The following is a 24,066-nucleotide window of genomic DNA, read 5'->3' as shown; positions in this document are numbered from 1 at the left end:
GTCATTTTCTTTATGGATATTTGTTGGATGTTGTTGGATAACAAATGTTCAGTCTTTAGAGTTGTTGACACTCAGCAGCTGCAGTAACAGCAGAAGAGTTTACTAAAGTTTATAGGATTATAAGATTGTGTTGATTAGAAGCCCTTATGTGACAGTTTTAGGAACATCTCATTTATTTGTTTTAGTCACTGTATGTGATTAGTAGACTACTGTAAATCTTCAAGCTGTAGACAGTGGACTTGTTCATAGGTTTATTTACAGCTCTAGGTTGTCAGGTTGCAGCACGTCTCTCTTCTGATCAGCCAAAAAGAACACATGTTGCACTGCTCTCCAGATATCTGCACTGGCTTTGTGCCGTCTGCCCTCTGTGTGTTTTTCCTCATGAGGGTTTAAAGAGACAGAATATGCTTTATATTGTACAAGTATATTGTGTAGTTGTAAAGCTTCTATGATTTTTGAGCTATATAAATTAAGGAAGGAAAGAATTGTTAGATTTTAATTTAGAAGTAAACTTAAAACAGGTGAATAATTCGATTACATTTAATAAAATGATACACTTCACTTATTTAAAACATACCTATGTTTAGCCTCCACTTTAATGTTGTTATTTTAGCTGCTTTCAGCTGTTTGTTCACAAGCTCGCCATTGAAAGCTGACATGTTTTGTTTCTAGCTTGTCAGTGTTTACGCAAGAACAACACTCACATGCTCATTATTTTATTTTATTAACATGCTACCACCAGCAATGTTCTCAGCATATAACTGAGACTGATCACTGGGCCTCTTACTTGCAATGAAAAAAATACTTAAAGCGAAGATTTCTCATCAGAGGTGGAGATTGATCGTCTCCTGAAACACAAAAGACAATTTCATTTTATAAATTTGAACTCTCACTGTGAATGTTTGGATGCACAGTGAAATACTGTACATAAAGAAATAGGAGCAACACCTCGTTTGTTCCACATCCTCGATAGTCTCTGGCAGGCGGATGTTTTGTGTCTCTGTAAGAAAGGAAGCTGACACCGCTGCAGCAAAAGCCACCAGAGAGAAAACAATGCTTGGCAGGAGCAGCCATACGTCTTCAAGGAGCATAATCAGGGGAGATACAGACACGCCTACACGGGCCATGAAGGAACAGTAACCCAATCCATTTTGTCTGTGTAGACCAAAAAGCCAGTGAAAATGTGTTTTTAGAAATGTTTTGCAAATGTATTAAAAAGCTAATATCCATTATTATCATTATTCAAAACTACTCAGGCTCATTGTGATCCTACAAATTCAATTCAATTCAATTCAATTCAATTCAATTCAATTCAATTCAATTCAATTCAATTCAATTCAATTCAATTCAATTTAATTCAATTCAGTTTTTTTTGTATAGCACCAATTCACAACAGAAGTTATCTCAAGGCACTTTACAGTGTAAGGTTTTAGACCTTACAGAGAATTATTTATTTATAATATACTATATATTGCAGCCAGAAGTCTCCTGTTTAATTTTCCTTGAGATGTGCCTACAAGTAGTACTTGACTGGCATCTAACTAGTTGGGCTGAAATGTGCATGAAGCAAGCAAGACAATTATAAATATGCAAAATATAAGTTATGTATGTATACAATATTTTTCTGACCTCATGACTGTTGGGTAGAGCTCTGTTGTGTACAGAAATACAACAGTAAAAGCTCCCTCTGCAAACATTTTGCCCAAAGCTCCAACAACTGTCCGATACAACCCCAATTCTGAAAAGAAAACGTTGTTAAAGGACATTTTAACTATAGCTTACATTGTAATCAAAGTCGGTCAGGGAATTTGATCAGGGTTTTTTGACTTTTACATCATCTAGTCTTCAACTATGTCATCAATAATGCAAATATCTGTTATTAGTAGGATGTACTGTATAAATCTAGTTTTTATTGCTGTGATTATCTGTTATTGTTGCAGTTGTACTAATGTGGTTAACATAATATTACAGTACTGTCGCACAAAGTGGTCTTTTACCTTGAGGGATAAACATGTTGCAGAAAATACACAGTCCAGTCAGAACAAGTGTTCCAGACTGATTCAACCTTCGACCTATTTTGTTCAAGGTGATGAAGACAAATATTTTTGCCGGGATTTCAATTGCTCCATAGATGAACTGTGTAAGAAAAATGTTCACACCAAATCCATCGACATTCAAGCTGATTCCGTAGTAAGTACAGGCCACACCAAACCTACGAACAGAAACAGAAGGATGTGTCAAAGGTTACACATTTACTACAGAAGGTATTAGTTTGTGGTTAAGCACTCACATATTGTAGAGACAGTGGAATAAATATATGCATATATATTACGCATTTTCTAAGGTTTAGAGAGCAAAAGCAAACTACATATATACTGTCTAGTACCACACAATGCCAGTAAGCAGAGCCAGTCTCTTCATTCTTGCAGTTTTCACAAGGTCCAAATAGGAATATTTTCTATTGTCATTTTCAACAAGTATGACACTGGACAGAATCTGGAGAGTAAAAAGGAAACTTTGGTCAGAGAAAGGATTGAACTCTTGCTCTCAGAAATGAACTGACTATGTAAAACTTTGTACCTCGGGCTTTAGTTCAGTCATGAACTGCTTTCTGCCATTGAGTTCTGCACATTTGCACAGGTAGAAATGAGCACTGCTGACCTTTCCATTGCTCATGAGCCACCTGGCCGACTCAGGGAGCCACCTGTCACAAAATAATTGTCTGATGAATCACTTGATGAAACCTCATCAAAACTAGGAGTGATCATAGAAATGATCATTAGTTGGTTCCTCGTCATGGCTGAAAGTTCAAATAATACTTTCCTTACCACCAGGCAATCATTGCTGGCAGCAGCGGAGCAGTGGCAGTGGCAGTCAGGTACCTCCAGTCGTTCACAAAGTAGGCCACAACAGGTAACAGAGCAACACCCATACTCCAGTCCATGCTTAAAAAAATGCCCACTGCAGTTCGATGCTTGATGTCCACCCACTCAATACCTAAGACGCAATAAATTAAAAAATCAGACATTACTATAATTAAACTTTTAGATTTATTTATTTATTTTTTTATATTTATTGAGGTAAAAACACAAAACTTTGCTGTGAGTTGTGGTGTTCTTGAATGCTTTTCATAGTTGGAGATATTGTGGACAAAGTTAGTGACTAAGACCTATTTGTTCAGCTGCACTCTGCTGAAAATTGAGTTTTGAGTAGAAAGGTTTTCCAGCTACCAAGCTGTTTATTGATTGTTAAATTGTTGTTACAAAGTATTCACTCAATATATATATTTAAGATAACATTTTGGGAATGTTAGCCTGTATTCAATGTCTTGACAATGAGAGAGGCAGATAGAAATCATGTGAAGACAGCAAGGGCGTGACATGCAACAAAGTTCTCCAGCTTGACTCCAACCTGGACATTGCAGTTACGTGACATGCACATAAACTATTGGGCTACCAGTATGTGCCACAACTGACTATATTTACTGAGAAGTTTCACTCAAGTAAACTTTAGAATTTAGAATTGGAAGTGGAAGTTGGAAGTTGCGTTGCTCTACTTGTCTTTGTTTCTTTGCTACACCATCTTGAACCGGTCACGTGATTGTGATTGAAAAAAAAATGGCTACGAGATGAAACTCACAAAGGGCAACAGTGATTATACTTATTCCAGAAATCCCCAATCCAGTAAAGAACCTCATGACAGCAAACATGGTGAAATTATGTGAGAATGCACTTGCAAATCCAAACAGGGTGGTTGTCACATAGGACACAAGAAGTGTTCTTTTCCTGCCAAACCTGTGAGACAAATAGTTACAAATTAACACCGTAGATTATCCTGTGAAACGCTCACTTACAGCTTAGTTTAAACATTCTGTATGTTTATTTAGTCTCTACAGCGTGTAAAATAAAAAAATGTTTACAAACATTTTACCTGTAGAAAAAGGTAAAGAGCATTATTAGTCTTTGGTGAAGCACTCTTTTTACACTGTGGCTGCATTTGTCAGCATATATCAATTAATTGGTTCCTCTAGCTATAAGTGGAGCATGCTGGCAGTTAGGTGCACTGAAAGACTGTGCTCACAAGACAAGCCACAGAGAATCACAAGCCCTGGTGCAGTTGTCCTGGCTGGAAAACAGTTTCTGAAACACTTAGGATAATATGTCACTGTTGCCTAGTGTTTGCTCAGGGGAACATTTGTTGGGTTTTGTAGTATACTATCTATAGTTGTATATGTTTTCCATATAATTCTATTTGATCTAAATGTTACAGTTTAAAGTGTATGTTTTTTTTCTAGTGTACATCAAATGAAAATCAGAAGCCGCAGACTGGAGGCAAACTAAGAGTCAAAAGCATGAGCACCTGTCACTAAGATAGCCAAATATTGCTGCTCCAAGCATGACCCCTATGAAGAAGATGGTGGCCATGGCTTTGTTCATTTTTCTCTTGTCACAAACCAGATCCCACTACAGACAAAACACAGAGAAAATAGGAAGAATAGAGAAGCAGATCTGTGATTTGAATTAATTTGATGCTTTGTAAAAGGAAATGTAACTCACCTCTGTGGCTAAATTAGACTTGAATGTGGAATTATCGTACACCCATCCATTCTGGCATGGCACTGTGCTTAGGTCAGTAATGATGGAGGAATTGTACAGCAGATGATACTGAAGCTCTGCAAACACCTGACAGGAGTCTGGAGTCCCATCCTGCTGGAAAGGAACACTAACAACAAGCTTCTGTGTCTGAGATAAATTTCGAAAAACCTCTCCATCATCCAGAGAGTCGATGTTGCAGTGGTGAGATGGAACGAACGCAATAAAATTGTTCAGCAGAAAGTGAAATGGCAAAGTTAAACGACCAATAACCATCAAAAAGATGGTCCTTAATTGAAATCTGCCAAAGCCATTTACCTCTGCCAGCACATTTTCAAACTTCATTTTCAAAAATAAAATGGTGCAGGTGCAGCACTTCTAATTTGAAGAGAAGCTCAGGGAACAACAGACAATTCTAAGTGAGACACTTGTCTTTTGCAAACTGTTAGGTGCTATTGGTTAATGATCATCTAGGAGACTGTGTGCATGTGTTTTAAAATAATGCAAAAAAAGACGGTTTGTGTTCACTCAACTAAATAAACAAACTCTGATGAGTTACATATTTTTACACCATGATGCCAAAACCAAAGAGTCCATTGTGTTCTTCTAGCACCACAATAAATCATAAGTCAACTGAAATTTTATTGAATACAGAGGAGACGATCATTTATTAAAAAATGAAAAATACATACTGGCATGCTGCTAAAGTGAGCTCAACCTCTATCCAGTGAATTCCCATAAAGATCTGTAGAGAGATTCAAGATCCCAGAGGCTGAATCCTAATTACTTTGTGTATCCTTTGACCAATATATAATTTCTTTCTTCTTCCTTTCTCCTTTACTACTTGGTCAATTTGTGGAAAAAGTGCATCTGAAGTTTGAAGGTGTCTTCAGTCTTAGTTAAACTAACGTCAAGAAAGTAAAAAACCCACTGAGCAGCACCTTGACCCGACTGATGAAACTTTTTTAAAGCAAACTGAAGTAAATTAAACTTAATATTTAGGTGCACTGAATGTTTAAGTCTAATACTTTAAAGAACATAATAGCGGAAAAAACTCAACTAAATGTGCCTGGAGAGGCCAAGAAACTTAATAGGCTTATATCACAGACATCAATTGGTCAGAAAACCCTCCACACATCTCTTCACATTGGTTGATGTTGATCTTGGTCTCCAACGTGGCTTTTTGAATCTTTCTGCTGATGTATCTGGTGGTATGACCTCTGCGTTTCCTCTTACCTTCACCCCTGCTCTGTGGAGGTCATAGTCGTTTGCTGTACAGCTGTTTATTGATTGTTTCTCTGGGTAACAAGAAACACATGCTCCCGAACTTTTGTCCACTTATAATTCGAATAACTTTGGACAAAAAGCGTGATGTGCGATGTTGTTGTGAATAGATCAAATGTCTTCAGTGTACAACAAAAACAAATGAAACCTTTGCAGGGAACTGTGCTATAACAATGATTACACCTCCAGCCCTTCCTTCCAAAAAAAAAAGAAGTAGTTACATGTTCAGGCCAATAGTAGATTACAAATGTAGCTGACATAACATGATAACTGAATTTCTAAGTTACAACTTTGTCTCTTTTGTCATAAATACAAAGATTAACACATTAATATGTATCAGTGTTCACTGAGAATTATTATTTCTCTAGGGAATAAAATAATTACACAGTGTTCTTGAGTTATTTTGTTCACAAGAACATGTAAACACTAAAAAATAACAATAAAAAGAAAGGGAGAACATGCAAACTCCACACAGAAAGGCACCACATCACTCTATAATAAGACATGCCAGCATTAAGTTTTGTATTCTTATTTAGTTTATTTCCAGTTAAAGTAAATTTACAGGTACACAATTCATGGGTTCCTACTTCTACAAACTAGACAATACATCTTTAGATGTTAACTCCTGACAGACTATTGATTACTTTAGGATTTTAATAATGTTGTTGTTGACCTTATTATTTTAATGTTATAAAATAAGCTTATCTACAATTATCAAAATGTATCAGCTGTGAAAACTGCATAGCAAATCTACTGCAGATAGTATACTGGGACTCTCATTATGAATAAGTGTGTAATTGAATCTCCTGCTTCCTCTGGGATTTTTCCCTGCAATGAAGGAAACATATGTTAGTTGTTGTTTTATTATACATAGATTATAATGTAAAATGGTTTTGTTTTTGTACAGTGAACCCCGTGGACAGTGGATTAATGTATAGGTTTACCAAGGCTTTACCTTGGCTTCTCAATGTCACTGATGAACTCTGGCAGACGGGCGTTTAATGTTTCAGGTAAAAGTGAAGCCACTAAACCTGACCCCACTGCCACTACACAATAAGTGACTGCAGGGAGGAGATGCCACGCATCCTCCAATAGCATGACGAGCGGGGAAATGGACACGCCCAGTCTGGCCAGGAACGAGGTGTAGCCTAAGCCGTTTTGTCTGGAGAATCAAAGACCAGAAGTTAATATAAACCTATTAGACGTCTGGTGGCAACAGAATAGAAGATCATTGTTTGTTTTCAAACTAGGAACATGAGCATGTTGCTAACTGACCTTACGACTGTAGGGAAGAGCTCAGTTGTGTAGAGATACATGATTGTGAACGAGGCCTCTGACATGGCTTTTCCAAGGACTCCCACTATGGTACGAATGAGCCACTTTTCTGATAGGGATAGATTCAAATATTTATATTTGTACTGATGAAAAAAATTAAACGATAAAATTTTAAATTCTAGAGAAATCAAAAATTACCTAATGGGACAAATATGTTGGTGAAGAGACAGACGCCGGTCAACAGCAGGGTCCATACTTCTCCAGGCCTTCTACCAATTTTCTCCAGAAAGAAATACACACCAATCTTCATTGGCAATTCAATTGATGCAAATATACATTGCGTGAGGTATGGGTTAAGTCCGAACCCAGTAATATTAAGACATATCCCATAATATGTGAATGCGACTCCATACCTAGAAAAGAAGAGGGAAAACAGCTCATGACAATTCTCACATGGGGATGATTAAGGATTATATTGAACACATGAAGCAGTAAGCACAGCTTTGGAAATAGAAAATAATATCATAGAAAATTAAATATTATTTGATTTATATTTCCTACTATGTGATTGACATCACTCACTTTGTGTTACAGAATTAGTTTAAAATACTTTTTTTTCTTTCTCAGAGTTGGGTAAGACTATTTCAACAACTCACACACTGCATCTGTGTTCCAGGCAATGATTAGCTTAGCTTAGGATAAACACCGGAAACAGTGCTCAGCTTGGCTCTGTCCAAAGTTCAAAATCAACCAAATTGATTACCTACCACCTAATTGAAATGTTCAAGCTGGTTTCTGTAAATCATTCACACACAGAAATGTAACATTGATCATTTGTGTTTTTTAGTGCTGGTGAAGTGCATTTTTACATTTTTGACAGAGCTGGAGGTCAAATCACTCCCTCTTTTACCAGGCTTTGTGCAATATTAAGAAAATCTGATCAACCTTTGAATTTTTTCATTTTCACTTCCCATTAAATTATTCCGTACCACACTATTCCTAAGCATATAGAAAGTTTCCTGATGTTTGTCGTCCGGAAAAGATCTACAAAAGTGTATTTCTTTTGTTCAGTTTCAGCTTCTGCAGATTCCAGTAATGCCTGTAAAAAAGAAGAATAAAACATAACCGTTTACTGTTATTTTAAAAACTAAACGGTTCTCAGCTAACCAAGGTGAAACTGATGCTGAATATACCCTTGGTGTGATGTTGTCCATGTACTTGGCTCTGTTGTTCATCTTGGCACACACCATTATGTAATGATGAGCGGCATCAGCCTTCCCATTTGCCAAGAGCCACCTAGCCGACTCTGGGAGCCACCTGGAGTGACAAGCATGTTGAGTTCAGTGTCTGATGAACTCCTAAGGATTCAATGTTTTTATGCTGCAAAATGTAAGCCAAGAAACTCGACTTGACACCTCCAAGCAATGATGGACAATATCAGGGGTGAGGTCGCTGCCAGAATGAGCATCCTCCACTCATTTACAAGGTATGCAATTAGAACCAGAAGCCAGTTCCCCAGTGTCCAGTCCAGGCCTATGATTATGCCAGAGAAGGTCCTGTGTTCAATGCCAAACCATTCGACATCTGCAGACAAGTCAGCACAGATAAAAACTCTTTTCTTGACAGTGAAATAGAATATGCACTTTTTATTCAAACTAATGTGAAGCAAATTAATACATACTAGCCTACAGTCTGTCTTCCCCCTTCACAATCAAACATTATCATTGTTCAATAACTAAGCTACTTACTCAGAACAATAGAGATGATGCTTAATCCTGCAAGGGACATCCCTGTAAAAAACCTCATGATGGCAAACATTATATAGGATGTGGAGAATGCACTTATCACTCCAAACACCATGGATGACAAATAAGACACCAGCAGAAGCGGCCGTCGCCCAAACCTGGTCAGGAAAAGAATAAAGTCAGAGTGAGGATTTAGCCCAAAGAATCCTACATTTACAGGTATTAACAGAGCAGATCATCCTTATTACACAACTAATCCAATAATATCCCTGTCAATGTCCAATAAAGCAGCTTTAGATATAACATACATATATTCAAATTAACACCTTTCTGACAGTTTTAATAAAAAGTGAGAAATTACACAATACATTTAATACATATATTCATAATGAGCATTTTATATCATCAACACAAATCTGCTTTATTCCATTTAAATAATTTAACAACATGCCTTTAACATGCACAATGCTTCAGAGCATTACTACTACTACTAATATGTCTGCTGCTTATGTAACAGTCATGTGCTTATCTAGAATTTGCAGCAGAGAGTGAAGGACATGTTGGGCATACAGATGTGGCTAAAAATGAGGATACACTTACATGTCATCAAACCAATGCTTCTCTTTAGTCACGCATGCTTTTGGTTTGTCATATAATAGAACAACATATTTGTACCGCACTTGCAAGTCGCTTTGGATAAAAGTGTCTGCCGAATGACTAAATGTGAATTTGAATGTGAATGTCCTAGAAGGGTGCAACAAAATATTGGGCTAAGGGTTGTATTACATAAAATAAGATATAATAACATTTGGAACAGTGCATGCCAATAACCTTAGTTTCAACTTATGTAAGCCACTTTGGATGTATCTTTTTTTTTTTTTTTATTAACAAGCTCACCTGTCACTGAGAAACCCAAATAAAGGTGCTCCAAACATAACACCAATAAAGAACACGGTGGCTGTGGCCCTGCTCATTCCCTTTCTGCTGCACACGAGATCCCACTGCAAAGAAATCATAAAAAATATTACAATATTTCAAATTTTACTGTCGAACAGCACAATTTCAACCATGAGCAATACCAGAAAAATCTATCTGGGTATAAAAATATGTTTAGTAATTATAGCTGTACTTCAAACAGATGTCCTCAATGTCTATTTGTAACATTTAGCAGCTTTACTGTTAGTTCATTGAAACCTACCTCTGTTACCACAGTAGATTTAAAGGTGCTGTTGTCGTACACCCATCCTGTTTGACACTCAGCAATGACTGTGTTGTCAGTACTATTGGAGCCTGACAGATGTTCATAGTGGGGCTGTAAAAACATCTGACAAGAGCTCAGGCTTCCATCCCGCTCTGCTGGAATACTAACAGCCAGTTTCTGATCCATAGTCAAATTTCTGAAGATGCCTCCATCATCAAGAGAACTGATGTCACAGTGGTGAGAGGGAACAGCTGCCATGAAGTTATTCAGCAGAAAGTGACATGGCATAGAAAGTCGAGAGAGCATCTGAATCAACACTAGCTTGATTTGAAATTTTCCAAATCCATTAATTTCTGACAGTATGTTGTCAAATTTCATTTTTGCTGTGCTTCCAGAGTCGTCAGAACGCTGAATGCTGTAACAATGATGTGAAGGATGGTGACAAAGTCTAAAAAAGACACATTTACCAGCACCATGTAAATCATTACAGTCGTCCATGACGCCCCACCAAATGAAAACTGAAAAATATCTGTCTTCAAAGTTCAAGTTTAAATATGCCTACAGATCATATGCATTGATGGATTTACATTAGTGCAGATAGTGAAAGTCTGATGATGTTTTCATATTTCCCATGTGTTTTCCTGAATATTATAAGTTTGTTAGAACAACCAACCAACGACCAAAGCTGTTGTAGAATAACAGACTACAATAAAAGCCAGTACATAAAGTACCAAGTGTGCTGCATTTGCCTGGTGCGTGAACTTTATAGTTGTAAAGTAATTGTTGTATGTTTACATACGCACCTTTTGCATAAACAGTGGCTGAATTTAGTCTGTTTGAGCTATTTATCTGTCATCAAATGACTGTCTAGAGTCAGTGGTGCATTTTCTTTTTAAAACATAACTTGCTTCTTCATTCAGCACCATCCAATGTAACCAGAATTGCAGTCTAACAACAGTTTGCAGTATCCTGCACTATCATCTTTTCACAATGGATTTTAGAAGTGAAAATAAAATTTAAAATTCTACTTATGCTGGACAATTTCCTTTAGTCTTGATCTGGGTATTAGCTCTAAAGATGCTACCTGCAGATCTGAGATTTCACTTTGGCATGTGGGAGAGCTTTAGTTCCAGCCCTGGCATGAGGAATGCAGAACAGCCTTTGAACAGTAGCTACTGTGAATTGTAACAAGTCAAGCTTGAAATCTTTGCCAGGCAGCCATGACTTTGCAATATGCAAACAGTGTCCTGATTAGACTGAAATTATACAATAGTTTCTGAGGAAATACAAAGTAGTGGTCTCTGTCTGTACAGAGTGACATTGAAGCAACTTCAGTAAATATAAACACACCTTATCAAGCTGCCAGTGTGATTCATGCATGTATTCATTTTTGGAAAATAAAAAACAAACTAGTTCTCAAATGAATAAAGCATTAGCACAAAATGATGACTGAGGCTGAACATTTATGTTCACTTGTGTTGCCAAGGATGAACAATGCTAATGATAGTGATGTAGTTTGTATTGTTGGAGCTATAAATGCAGTATTTCCCAAAGAGTAGTGCTAAGAAAACTATTTAGAGTAATTCAAAACATAAATATATATTAACTTAACAACAATGGAACTGAAACAAAAGTAGGCTATGACTTAAAATGTAATACAGTAACTTCTCCATTCCCAGATTACTTCTTCAAACCAGCTCCAGGATTAATCCCATATAGGGGCATCCTGTCATGGAGAACAGTAGTCTTACATCATCTATTTGCTGTACAGCTTTATATTTTTTTTTTTTTGTTTTTTTACTTTTATGAACCCTATTTCACACCCTAGTTTGCAAGCAGCACGATGATAAAGTGATTATTAATGCTACTTGCTGATCTAGTGGTTGATCGCTGTGCATCTGTGTTGTTTTTGCATAAGGAAATCTCTCTATGTATGTTGTTTCTCATAATACTTAATCGTTATAATTATTTTAATCATTGAAAGATAGCATCTGAATTGCAACCAGCTAAATGCACACCAAATCAAATCCACTCTAAAAATATCTTTATTAAGTCAACTTGTTGTAGCTACATCTCGCTAACTGAGCTGTGTCTGAGGGGGGCTGAGCCAGCAACACCTCTTCTTCTCTCTCTTTAAATACAGTAGCATACACGAATGAGCTACATGGTCGTGCACTGAAACAGGCAGGATGTGAATTTGACAATGGTGGAGATCGACTGACGAGACAACACCTGGATCAACTCGTCATTTGCAGGTACTTCATGAATACCGTGGTGATGGTGGCAAATAGACTCAACCTCTTTATGCAATTGTTTCCTGTTTTATTGATTCACTCTGTTAGAGGTGTTTAAATTGTGAAAGTGTCTCAAACAGTTATAGTTTGTAATAATATTGGTTACATCTCTAAATGCTGCTGCACCAATTTAAATTCAGTATCATCAGTAAAAGAAATGATCTGGCTTTGAATACCTGATGACTGCAATTTCTGCCTGGGTTGATCCTAGCTGTGTATAAAATACAGTTTTGCTTTCTAATAAGGTTTCAGGAATGAGGATAAGATAAGATGTCTGCAGAGTCTTTTTTTCAAACGTGTACATGTTTCTTATTAGTGGTTGAGCTAAGACAGCCTAATAATGCAATTACATGGAAACATCTAATCCGCTGGAGCTCAGTTTTCGCAAAGGTCAGCCTCTAGAGCGACAGTTCAATCTTATGTCAAGGAAGCAGACTCCTCGTTTCCATGGCAATACGTCAACATAGTGGATTTACTGCCATACTAGGAAATAGAAAGTTCTGCACCACCAAAGCAAAGTTTGATGATGGTTGGGTTTGAAAATGAAGCGGAACCAAGTGTGAAGAGAAGTGTGGGCACTGGACAAAGTGTCCAAGAGGCTGACACCTGTAGTCTGTTGCAGCTGTGTAGTACAAATTCAACAAAAGTCATGGTGTCTAATGCATGCAGTATATCAATGTGTATAGTGATACATGTCAATAACAAGGAGATCAAGTGATATTTAGCACCCATAACAGTAAGACTCCTACAAAATGTGGACAGGGACGTGTTTCTAGTCTCGAGTTTTCAATTTTACTTTAAAGCCAACATCAGGTGATGTGGTCACAGGTCTGCACAGTTTCAAGTCAGAACATCATCAACAATTTCAACATCAACAGCTGATCATAATCAACAGTTGCCCTCATAACAGCACAGGTTTACCTCTTAGTTACATAGCAGGTTGGTTATTTGAAGCCTCTTCTACTCTATCTAACCTCTGTAGATTTAGTCTACCTCAGTGTCTTCTGTCTCTACATGTAATCCCAAACAGACTCCATGATGTTTAGATCAGGGCTCTGTCAAGGCCACACCATCCTACAGGACTTTGATTCATTCTTCTTATTTTTCCCTTGTTGTGTGTTTGGGGTCATTGTCATGCCACAGAGTGAATCAGGCTCCTTGGTGGTATTATTAATCTTTTATCCACGGCTGTATCACTGCAGCTTCATTTTTGTCATTTCATCTAGTTATGTAGAAAGATATATCCTTTGAAAATGAATAAAATCAAAGTATATATATATATATTTAGACACATGACCCTGCCAGCTCAAGGTGTTGCGCAAATTCTGATATAAGTACAGTACATGATGGCAAGGTTGTGGCCAATATTTAATCTGGGAGGCATATACCATATATGTAACTATTTCTAATTAGTAACTCATTATGTACATTCAAAATACAGTTGTTAAGATTACAAATGATAATGATTGCCCTCAAGAAACAATGATCTTCCCTGCTCTCATAATGCATAACTACTGTACATACACTACAAAGAAATACAAGCTGCACTTAAAATAATAATAGAAATCCATGATGTAAAAATAGATTTCTTTGGATTTTGTGACAATGTGAGCAGACATAAATAAGCGGTGTCATAAAATGCCAAAGTATTCAGGTATATTATAAGTATAAACTGAATTTTTCCACTAGTACTGGGGAATGAGGATGACAATATAAGTCATCCAGTAGTTTCTTTGATCCAAACTGGCCACATTACACCACCATCAAGTCAAAATACTGTATGTATTTGTACGAAACATACATAAAAACCTTATCTAAGACTGATTTAAGAGGACAGTTGTTTGGGAAATTTTATGGATGTTTGTCTAGCACCGTCATTGGGTCAAAATGTCCACTCACCCTATACCCGAAAAAAATCCTGACCAAGAAAAAACTTTTCTGATTTTAATTATTAAACTACAATGTAGCAAAGTTATCAGTCCAACCTTTTTGTTTTGTGAGATATACATAACTACAGATATGAACAGTAGAAGACAGTAAATCTATCTTATTACATATTTATTCTTCAGTCATGACGCCCATGTAAATTGAACACATGCCGTATGATTCTGGTTTTTGTAGATGGCTTGCACTAATGCAGCGTAGCTATTGTTTATTCTTTACTCTCTTTTGTGTTTACATGTTTAGTATATTTTGGAATTTTCCCCTGCAATGTCTTTCGCACACAAGAGTGAGTAACATCTATCTGTGATTGTGGGCACGGTTCCAAGCTTATTCAGATTTATTTAAATGAATAAATTCATGGGTTATGTCTTGGTTTTCTGTTTATTTGTTTGCAGCAGTATAGGATACATACTACACTGCATATTGTTGACCTATGAAATTGTAACTGGGTAATTTTATGTGTTTTTTGTCAAAGAGAAGTTATCTTTTGTTCAGTGTAAGACATGAAGATGTAAAGATTAGGCAGTATATACTGTTTTGTTTGTAATCTGGCAACCAATCAGGAGGTGGGTCTGTTACACTGTTAAATGCACTGGTACAGTACAGTGTTATCACACCACCTGCTGGTGCATGACAGAAAATGTTAGAGAAATTGTATTATATTCCCAGAAAAAGTACAGATGACCTGTTTTTCATTCAGTTGAAGACCATTGAAGATCCCTTTTCTCTGAAGCCTCAACAGTTCTTATGGACAAATTGTGTTTTTATAATCTAATATAACGCCCTGACAGCTGTGTTGAACTCATTTAATCACTAGAATCATTTGAGCTCAACAGTTTTGAAAGAATCCCTGATTACCAGAAAAACTCAAATGATCTGCCAGCCTATGTGACAGATTAAAATTTGATGCAATTTAACTTCAGCAGCAAAACAAACTTTAAGTTTAACTGATTTTAAAAATGTGAGAAGGAGCCCAGTATTTGTAGAATGTATAAACAAATAGTTTCTCAGATTTAGTGCTTAAAAGGAAATGCCGACAGCAATAGCAGCGCTGTTACTTGTTGCAGCAACAGATGAGAACACTGGAGGGAAAGAAACTTTACTGTATAAACAGGAGTTCGGAAAACAGCCACCCAATTGTTTTGCTTATACTTTTGGATGTGAATGCCACTTCCCCCTTGATATTACATACCATTCCATTTAGAGCGATGGCAGCCCCGATGAAACTGCCAAAGCAAAGCTGCACTTCCTATTGGGGATAGGAATCATTTGGAGAATTACATAGTAGTTTGTAATCTGTGCAAGCATCTTAATGTTGAAATAAGTTTATCTGCACAATAAACACATGATTCCTTGAATGTTTCTGCAAAACCATTTGTTTACTTTTTGGCAAATCATTAAATTATGTCTATTTTGTATTCCAGCTATAAAGTGAAAGGCTCCTTGGCTTGAAGTTGTTTGTCTTTGTTTTATAAAGGTGTCACTGGTGAAACCCAGGGCGTTGTGAAACAGTATTAAAAATGGAACCAGAGGCTGAAGACCCCGACAATGATAATTTGATCCCGTGGTCAGGTTCAGATGGTTCCCAGGAACTCTGTGTCTCTGAGTCATTGGCAGAGTCCTACAATGATGATGATGTCAGTGACCAAGAGTACCCGCTGGACACACAGTCTCCTCGTACCCTAAAGTCTGACCCTGAGTCTCCAGAACGTCTTCAGTCACAAGGCTGGCAATCTGCAGGTGAGCAACACTCCCTGCCTGAAGTAAGTGGAAGTGAAGAGGATGTTTCATACCAAGATGAAGATGACGTCTACCTAAGTGAATCGAAAGGGTCCATTACAGAGTCTCCTCACATCCAAACCTCATCAACATCAATGTCCCCACAACTGGAGCAGCATGACTCCAAGCCTCCTGCTGGCCAAATATCAAAGCCACATTCCCCATCATCTTCCTCCTCTCTTGGCTATGCTGCTGACATGACCCCGGCCTTGACCCTGACCACAGAACAGCCAGTGGGAGCCAGTAATAGGCATGGCACAGGGACTGGGAACAGGAGGGTTCAATCTCCAGAGGAAGGAGGGAGTAGTGAAGCACCTCCTGTTTCTGTCTTCTTTGGAATTTCAGATGAGGGTGCTGAGCAGGCAGAGAAGTGGAACTCAGAGTCTGACACAGATCTGTGCAGACCGAGTCGGCACAGGGCAAGGTACACATGTAAGTATCTTTAACTTTTCTTTTATATGTTTCAGTGGACATATGAAGCTACTAGTGCAAACTGTACATGTAGTGAATGCTTTTATTTCTAAATATAAATTATTTATTCATTTTTAAATAAATATAATATAATTTTGTGGGGGCTTTAAATACAATAATAAAATAAAATAAAAAAAATTCGGCCAGCAGTGTAAATTAAGGAAAGATACTTCATTTAATCATTAGATAACTTGGACAAAGCACTATTGGCCCTGGTTATTTTCATGCTCTAACATGGGGTCTATTTGAGATGGACTTAGAGGGAGTATTCCCATGGCTTTAATAGTCAGAGCGGGATAAGAATAAATATGACCATATGATGAGGCTGACAGAAACAGATTTGACAGACACAAGCATGTGTCACCCTGGCCTGCCACCGGATCCCTTTTCCGATCGTAAGTTAGGCTGTGATGGAAAGCGAGCTCCTCACTTTCCTTGCGTCATGGACCCCCCTAAGTTAGCTGTAAGTAAATATGGTGCTTTTATTAGTGTGCTTTCTTCAGCAGGAGCAACTTGAAAATTTCAGCGTGCTTGCTTAATTAATTAATGACAATAATGATATCTGTGATTATTTTAATCTGCAAAATTGGATCAGATTATTGAAACAAAGCATAAAATTGTTTAGTTTGCCTAGTATTTATTTACAGATTTTTATGTTTTAATATCCCATCTCTTTTTCTTTGTCACAGGGCTTGGTCACAACGAGAGCCAATCAGAAAGGCACGTTAAGGAGACCAAATCTAAATGTAAGCGAATTGCTCGGCTTCTAACTGATGCACCCAACCCTCAAAACAAGGGAGCCTTGCTGTTTAAAAAGCGACGCCAGAGGGTCAAAAAGTACACACTTGTCAGTTACGGGACTGGTGATGACAAGCTTGACAGTGAAGACCAAATAGAAGAGGGAACTGAAGAAGTCGAATCTGCTGGTTATAACTTTGTGGCAACAAGTGAATCTGAGTTAGAGGAAGAGTATTCTGTTTATCACCACCAGCGTAATTTAAGTCTGAATTGGGGAATTGTTCAAGAAATGGAAGCACTGCCAGCAACAAAAGGGAAAGGAGTTTTGATGTTTGCTCAGCGTCGCAAACGATTGGATGAACTGGTGACAGAGCATGAAGAACTGACTAGTAAAGAATTACCTGTGGAGGTATTCGCAGAGCCTGAATGTACAGAAACACACCACATTTATGACAATAAGGAAATGTATGTGCATACTGATCAGGCCAACTACATGGATACAAGCCTCAAGCAGCATCTTGAATACCAAGAAAATATTCAACAGATGAACCATGTGCCAAGACCATTGGTGCCAAATAGAACTGCAAAGCCCTTCCATGGATTTCAAGATGGCACAACTGCTCCTGTCATGCCTGGTGGTCTTGCTCCAGTGACAAAGAAGCATGAAACAAGATTTAAAGTACCTGTCCCTATTAACACCCACCCACAAGTTTGGTCCCCAACTGGAGACATCATAGCCTCAAGAGATGAGCGTATATCTGTGCCAGCAATCAAGACCGGTATCCTACCAGAGTCAAAACGGAAATCCACTAAGCCATCAATGCAGGCACATCAATCAGATTCTCATCTTCAAAGCAAAGGGGAAAGGAAGTCTTATATAGAGTCAGAGGAAGACTGTTTTAGTCTTGGGGCTGAAGCCTGTAACTTTATGCAACCAAGACCAATAAAACTCAAGAATCCCCCTCCTGTTGCCCCCAAGCCTACAATCAACCCAGCCTGCCCACCTTGGTTGAGGAGTCCTTCTGATGAGCCATATATTCTACCAAGAAGTCCGGTTTCACAACCTTCTCACAGTTCTACAGGCCCTCATAGTCAGCATTACTCACAGCAGCAAGATTGGGCTCAGTCCCAACAGATGGCCAACCACTGGGCACCAGATCAAACACAGGCAAAACTTCAAACACCTCCCAATGCCTGGGCACCACTGAGCTCCCCTTCTCAGCTTCATCTTCAGCCAACCACAAATAGCTGGAGTCAACAGCCATTGCGATCCCCTGTGAGTATGCAGGCCCGCAGTCCTACTTACAGCCCACATCCCTCACCTTTACACTCAAGGAATAAGTCAGACAGTGCTCCTAACTCAGTTGTTTCTTGCCCACCTCAAGCAGGGAAATCAAACTTTCCAGCATCAAAAGCATTACAAGCTTCTCCAAAGGGTCGATTCTCAGACAAAGGCGTTAATCGGGCTGGTGATAGTTCAACCATGGCAGGGAAAGGTGCAAAGTTGTTTGCCAAAAGACAGTCCCGTATGGAGAAGTTTGTTGTTGATGCTGAAACGGTGCAAGCTAACAAAGCAAGATCCTCATCCCCCACCTCATCCCTCCCCAACTCTTGGAGGTATTCTTCCATTGTTCGTGCACCCCCTCCTTTATCATACAACCCCCTTCTTGCACCTTTCTACCCTCCATCAGCAGCCAAGCAACCTTCTTCCACAAGCCCCCAAATCAAACCTAAGACCAAAGAGAAACCTAAAGCAAAACAGCTAAATGCCTTAGATATCATGAAACATCAGCCTTATCTGTTGGACTCGTCACTGTTCAAGTATGATGCAGCCCCAGAGGCAAAAACTCCCAGCTCAAAATCAACTCCAGTGTCAAAGTTTGAGGTTACTAAAAACCTTAAACATAGATCCACCTCTTCTCTTTCCCCTTACAATGCCTCTGAGCTTGATGTTCAAGGCAAGGCAGAAGCCCCTGCTAAGTCTTCTGGACCGGTAAGTTCCCAAAGTTCTTCTGCCTGCCAAAGCACAGCATCAGCTGAGCCTTTTGCAGCAGACAAGCGCTTGGATCAAAAGCACACTGTCACACCTGGAGCCCATCACATAACCAACAAGCAGGCACAAAGCACCCAATCCGCAAGCACGCCCTCTAAGCCGTCATCTATCGCTGACAGCATAGCTTCAGCTTTTTCTCCTGCTTCTCTTATTGCTAGAGGCGCACGTCAAATGGCTCCTCGGCCAAAGTTTTCTGCTAAGAAGCCAGCAGCGACAGCCAAACAGTGGAGGCCTGTTGCTCTGCTTCTTTAACTCTATCACTGTATATGGTCAAGCTGTGGTGTAGTCACCACTGAGATTACTGAACACAATTACATCTGCATCTTGGTAACATCTAAAAGGTCTTAACAGGTGGAAATACTTTTGTCTAACTTAAGGCAATCTTTTACATTATGCAGGTATGTGGATATATTTTGCTGGCGATATAAGGACATGACAAGGAAGTTGAAAGTCCCAATAATAATAATCTTAATTTTGAATAATCTTTCTGCAACTTGGAAAGGTGAATTTGTGCATGAAGATGGAAATGTGAGATGACATGAAGTTGAGCGATTGTTACAAAGTGCTATTACACATGCAGCGAGCCTTGTTCAGCTCTAGTTTGAGTATGTTTATCGTTCTTTAGTATTTTTTTTTCTTTTGTAAGAAATGACATGACATGCATTTTATGTACTAGTAGTTTAGTTGTAGTCATCATTAACCCCAAAACTACACTCAACAATTGCATTTATTAATGCATTTCTTTTATTATTTGAGACAAAATACACATTTCATCATCCAGGATAGCTACCATAACAATCCAGTTAAATGTCTTTTCATTTCATTTACTGTGTTTGGGGAGAAACTGTCTATGCACTTTTTTGGATGCAATTCCTTCAGTCTCATTCCAAACTGTGATGGTATCACAACAGCTAAAAGCATTAACATTAGTTGTGATCATCAATGCTGATGACTTAAAAAAGTTTTTTTTATGTGGATATATTTTCTGCAGTTGTCAGTTATGGCCAGTTATTTAACTGTCACTGGACAAAGGTCATCAGATATTATTTATCTTCATAAGAAATATATCAATGTTTGAATACAATGTTATTGCTTCACATTATTAATAGGAACTCAAAGTGAAAACACCCATGTCTCTGTCTGTGTGACCTACTGTTTATTGCACTTCTTGAACTCAGCACAATCATGCTATTAAATTTCTCTTTCCTCCTACTTGTCTAGTTCCTGTGTGTCATGAGCTTTTGTTCTCTCTTCCTGAATGATGTATCACTCCTTTGTTTTCCTCATTTATCTTTCCTACTGCCACACACTCACACGCAAAATGTATTCATGTTTTACTGCACCTTCAGCAATATCAATGTCCTGATTTATTACTGGCTATTTTCCACAACTGACTTCCAATATTAATTCAAAATGGCAAATTAATATGAAATTGCTGAAGGTCAACACTGTCGCTGAGTTGTATGTCTGTATGTTTTTAATGTGACTGGACTTGTGTTTAGTTTCACACCATTACAGTTCACCTTTAAATGTGAGATATCACAAAATATGAAATGTTTGGAGCTGTAATGTTGGCCCTCAAAAGACTCCCCTCCCACTGAAAGGAAATCCATGAAACACAGTTATAGCCACAGACTGGGATGGAAGAAGTACTTAGATTACTTACAAGTAAAAAAAAAAAGTAAAAGTAGAAATATTCCTATATTCAAAAAAAGTAAAAAAAAATACTTTATGTTACAAGTACAAAAAATCTAAGTACTCTTTTTATACATGTTTCATCAATATATGATGTTTTTGTAATATAATTCATTCAATTGAATAATATATTGATGCATTCATGTTTTTATCACTTTAATGTTGCAGTTAGTACCAATGAAGCTTGTTTTAGCACCTCATACATAGATTTAATGGTGATATGTCTTAAATGTAAACATTATAATTTGAATTTCATATTGTGGCAATTGTAGAGTGATGATAATCTGTAACATCATTACTTATGATTATACTGCATTTTGTATTATCAGTCAGAATCTGAAAAAGGAACCATTAAGTCAGACTATAAAATAAATGTAGTGGAATAAAATTACAATATTTTTTAACCGAAATGTAGTGTAGTGAAGTACAAGTACAACTACAAGTAAAGTATAAATACCTCAAAAACTGAGTAAATGGACAGGTGTAAATATATAAAACAACTTTATCATGGTTATCACTGTTGACTATCGTTAATGTTACTCATCTTTACACAGCATAATGTAACATGACATAAAGAACAACAGTGAGAGGCATTTCAGTTGAAAACAGATAAACATTTCTGGTCATATGTAATTCCTACATAAAAGTCCCCAAATGTACAAGGTGGACTTGGACAGGTTATTACTCTGATGAGAGGGTTTCTCAGGACTGTGTGTGTTGTCAGATTATGTACAATTCACAGCTCCTCCTCTGTCGTGTTTGTAGCTGCTGTTATTTAAATTTTTTAAACCAATGAAAGGTAAGTTCTGAAACTGTTTTATATATTGTAAATTCATTTATTTTTAATCTGATTTATTTTTAAAATTGCATCATCTTAAATGAGAACATTTGTGTAACTTGAAGATTTTAACTTGTTACAACTAAATTCTAGGAACAAAAATAACAATAAACAAATAAATAAATAAAACCAGTGACCAATCAGGGAAAGGAAGGTATGATGCCTTTTATCTTACTGATCTTTTTTACATTTCATAGCTACTTTTATTATGTGCTGACATATTAATTAGCAACATAATAATTTCTTTGTGCTACTTCACTAAAAAGTGTTTAAAAAAAAAAACAAAACAAACAAGAATAAACATATTAGTCAACCAAGAAGCCAGAGGGTGGCAGCAAAGTCTGTCACAATAACTAATATGTGCTTTTCTTTCAGGGATTTGGTAGAAGTCGCTCCTTAAGTCTGCCCAAACAACTGAGTTTGATGCCTTCACCGGGACTTCTGTCACCTGTAAGCACACCTGGATGCCTGCCATCGTTTTCACCTACACAGAGGCAAGTCGTCAAGCCACTAACACCGTGGGAGGCAGCATCCAGAAGTCCCATTGGTTCAGTAGATGAGGCATTTGTATTTCAGAGCCTCCCATCACCTGTTGCCTCTAATGTCAAAGCTGCAGGGCTCTGCAGATCCCTGCCAGAGCCTCCAGATGAATGGAAGCGCAGGGTTTCTCTTGATGCTGCAGCTGTCAGTAAGAGTCATTACCATGCAGCTCCAGCTTTTCAGGCACCATCCATGAGCAGGACATTTTCACCTGAGAAACCAGCCTTCTATGGGCCTCCTTTCAGACCCGCCCAGCCTCTAAGGCCTGCCAGTGTTGGATTCATGGGACAAGGCTCAAGGCCAACAAAGTACTCTCCCCTCTACAGTGCAGTGCAGAGAAGTTAATACCAATAAGATGAAGTCAGACATTGAACAGACGAAGAGAAATGTAGGAACAATAATGGTGTTAAGCATGATGTGGCTCCCGAACAGATAGGATGTGCTGACTCTGTTATGATAAAAAATTTGATTTTTCTTGAAATGTTCTGTGTATTTCATAGATCTTAGATTCGATTGACACATTTTTGACTTAGATATTTGACAGATAAAGTTTTTATCTTCAGATACTTGTGGTCATTTGGTTTAAAGAGAACAGCAATGATTTGTAGCTACTGCGTTGTCTCACCCTGCTAAGCATTGAGAGGAGGCTTTACAAAGAAGACTAGAACAAAATCAGACCACTACAGTCATGATTTAAGACAGATTGTAATTAGGACAAGATGAAGCATGTGTTTTGTGATTTAAAGTGAATGTGGACCGGAGGAAAGAACATTTGAAGATTGTTTTTTAAAGTGAAGAAGAAGAAGAGTTTTTTTTTAAAGTGAAGTGTTGTTTGTTCACCAAAGATGAAGTATTTTTGTTAGTTCTAAATATTTGGTGGTATATAAGGCACTAAGACATTTCATGTGTGGGTTTTCATTCATTTTGTCTTTATCTTTAAAACTTACTGTGACTTTGTGATCACTATTTTAGGTTCGTGTAGCTGATTATTTCCTACAGTCACAGTGATTACATATGTTATTTTTCTTGTTTTAATCTGCCATTCCTCACAGCAGTGAACATTATTAGTGACTACAAAACATCCTGTTTACAGGAATGACTGTTGCATGCATACTAGTAGTTTTGCTCATGCACTGTGTGGTGTTAAAGTGTGAACTCAACCACAATTTCTGTCTTTGAGTGTCAGGGTTTTAGCATTTTATAATATGGATTTTACCCTTTGTTTAATGACTTGATGATCTTGAGTTAATGTTTTTTGCACATTATAAGCACAAACTAAAAATATCAAAAGACACAGGAATGTTTTTGTTTTAATTCTGCTATAATTCAATGAGTAAACACTGTGTTCGGTGCAAATATAATTCATTCTCTGATCACAGAAAAAATACAAATAGTTATTTAAAATGTAACTTTTTGACAGTAATTTCGGTTTAAATCATAAACCGCCCTGATTTACAGTGTTTATTAATCATTCAAGAGATGCAATGTGCAGTACAGTATGTCTTTAGTATTTGATTTAGCTGCCAGCATAATGACCTTGATGTGGCTTCATAAAAATCTTTTTGGCTGACCACTAACTCGAGGATGAGAAAGCACTCCCCTTTAACCTTTCTCACT

General features: G+C 37.7%; 2 protein-coding genes across 2 annotated transcripts; one reads left to right on the top strand and one right to left on the bottom strand.

Moving 5' to 3' along the window:
• Window positions 1-645: 645 nt before the first annotated feature.
• On the bottom strand, window positions 646-10,509 carry LOC113161830 (solute carrier family 22 member 23-like). Its single transcript, XM_026359635.1, has 20 exons — window positions 10,095-10,509; window positions 9,794-9,897; window positions 8,900-9,054; window positions 8,567-8,735; window positions 8,345-8,468; window positions 8,141-8,250; window positions 7,350-7,564; window positions 7,152-7,260; window positions 6,832-7,038; window positions 6,659-6,704; window positions 4,557-4,970; window positions 4,360-4,463; window positions 3,640-3,794; window positions 2,829-2,997; window positions 2,581-2,704; window positions 2,387-2,496; window positions 1,998-2,212; window positions 1,630-1,738; window positions 949-1,155; window positions 646-848 (listed from the first exon to the last, which is right to left on the bottom strand). Exons 1-20 carry the CDS (start codon window positions 10,473-10,475, stop codon window positions 806-808), a joined length of 3,270 nt encoding a protein of 1,089 aa, XP_026215420.1. The 5' UTR covers window positions 10,476-10,509; the 3' UTR covers window positions 646-805.
• A 1,781-nt stretch (window positions 10,510-12,290) lies between these two features.
• On the top strand, window positions 12,291-23,741 carry synpo2b (synaptopodin 2b). The gene is made up of 4 exons (XM_026360604.1): window positions 12,291-12,352; window positions 15,813-16,546; window positions 17,275-19,316; window positions 22,285-23,741. Exons 2-4 carry the CDS (start codon window positions 15,856-15,858, stop codon window positions 22,792-22,794), a joined length of 3,243 nt encoding a protein of 1,080 aa, XP_026216389.1. The 5' UTR covers window positions 12,291-12,352; window positions 15,813-15,855; the 3' UTR covers window positions 22,795-23,741.
• The last annotated feature ends 325 nt before the right edge of the window (window positions 23,742-24,066 follow it).

This window comes from Anabas testudineus, chromosome 1, assembly GCF_900324465.2.
Source record: "Anabas testudineus chromosome 1, fAnaTes1.2, whole genome shotgun sequence".
Classification (NCBI taxonomy): Eukaryota; Metazoa; Chordata; class Actinopteri; order Anabantiformes; family Anabantidae; genus Anabas; species Anabas testudineus.
This window is presented reverse-complemented; position numbering and strand designations above follow the sequence as displayed.

Bases quoted from the DNA above. Each gene is read 5' to 3' on its own strand.
- LOC113161830 (XM_026359635.1), bottom strand. From the start codon at position 10,475: ATGAAATTTGACAACATACTGTCAGAAATTAATGGATTTGGAAAATTT. The intron at 7,039-7,151 runs GTCAGTTAGCAA...TTGATTCTCCAG, and splicing joins CTCTTCCCTACAGTCGTAAG to ACAAAACGGCTTAGGCTACA. The intron at 4,971-6,658 runs TAATGAGAGTCC...TCTTCAAATTAG, and splicing joins TTCAATTACACACTTATTCA to AAGTGCTGCACCTGCACCAT.
- synpo2b (XM_026360604.1), top strand. From the start codon at position 15,856: ATGGAACCAGAGGCTGAAGACCCCGACAATGATAATTTGATCCCGTGG. The intron at 16,547-17,274 runs GTAAGTATCTTT...TCTTTGTCACAG, and splicing joins GCACAGGGCAAGGTACACAT to GGCTTGGTCACAACGAGAGC. The intron at 19,317-22,284 runs GTAAGTTCCCAA...CTTTTCTTTCAG, and splicing joins CTGCTAAGTCTTCTGGACCG to GGATTTGGTAGAAGTCGCTC.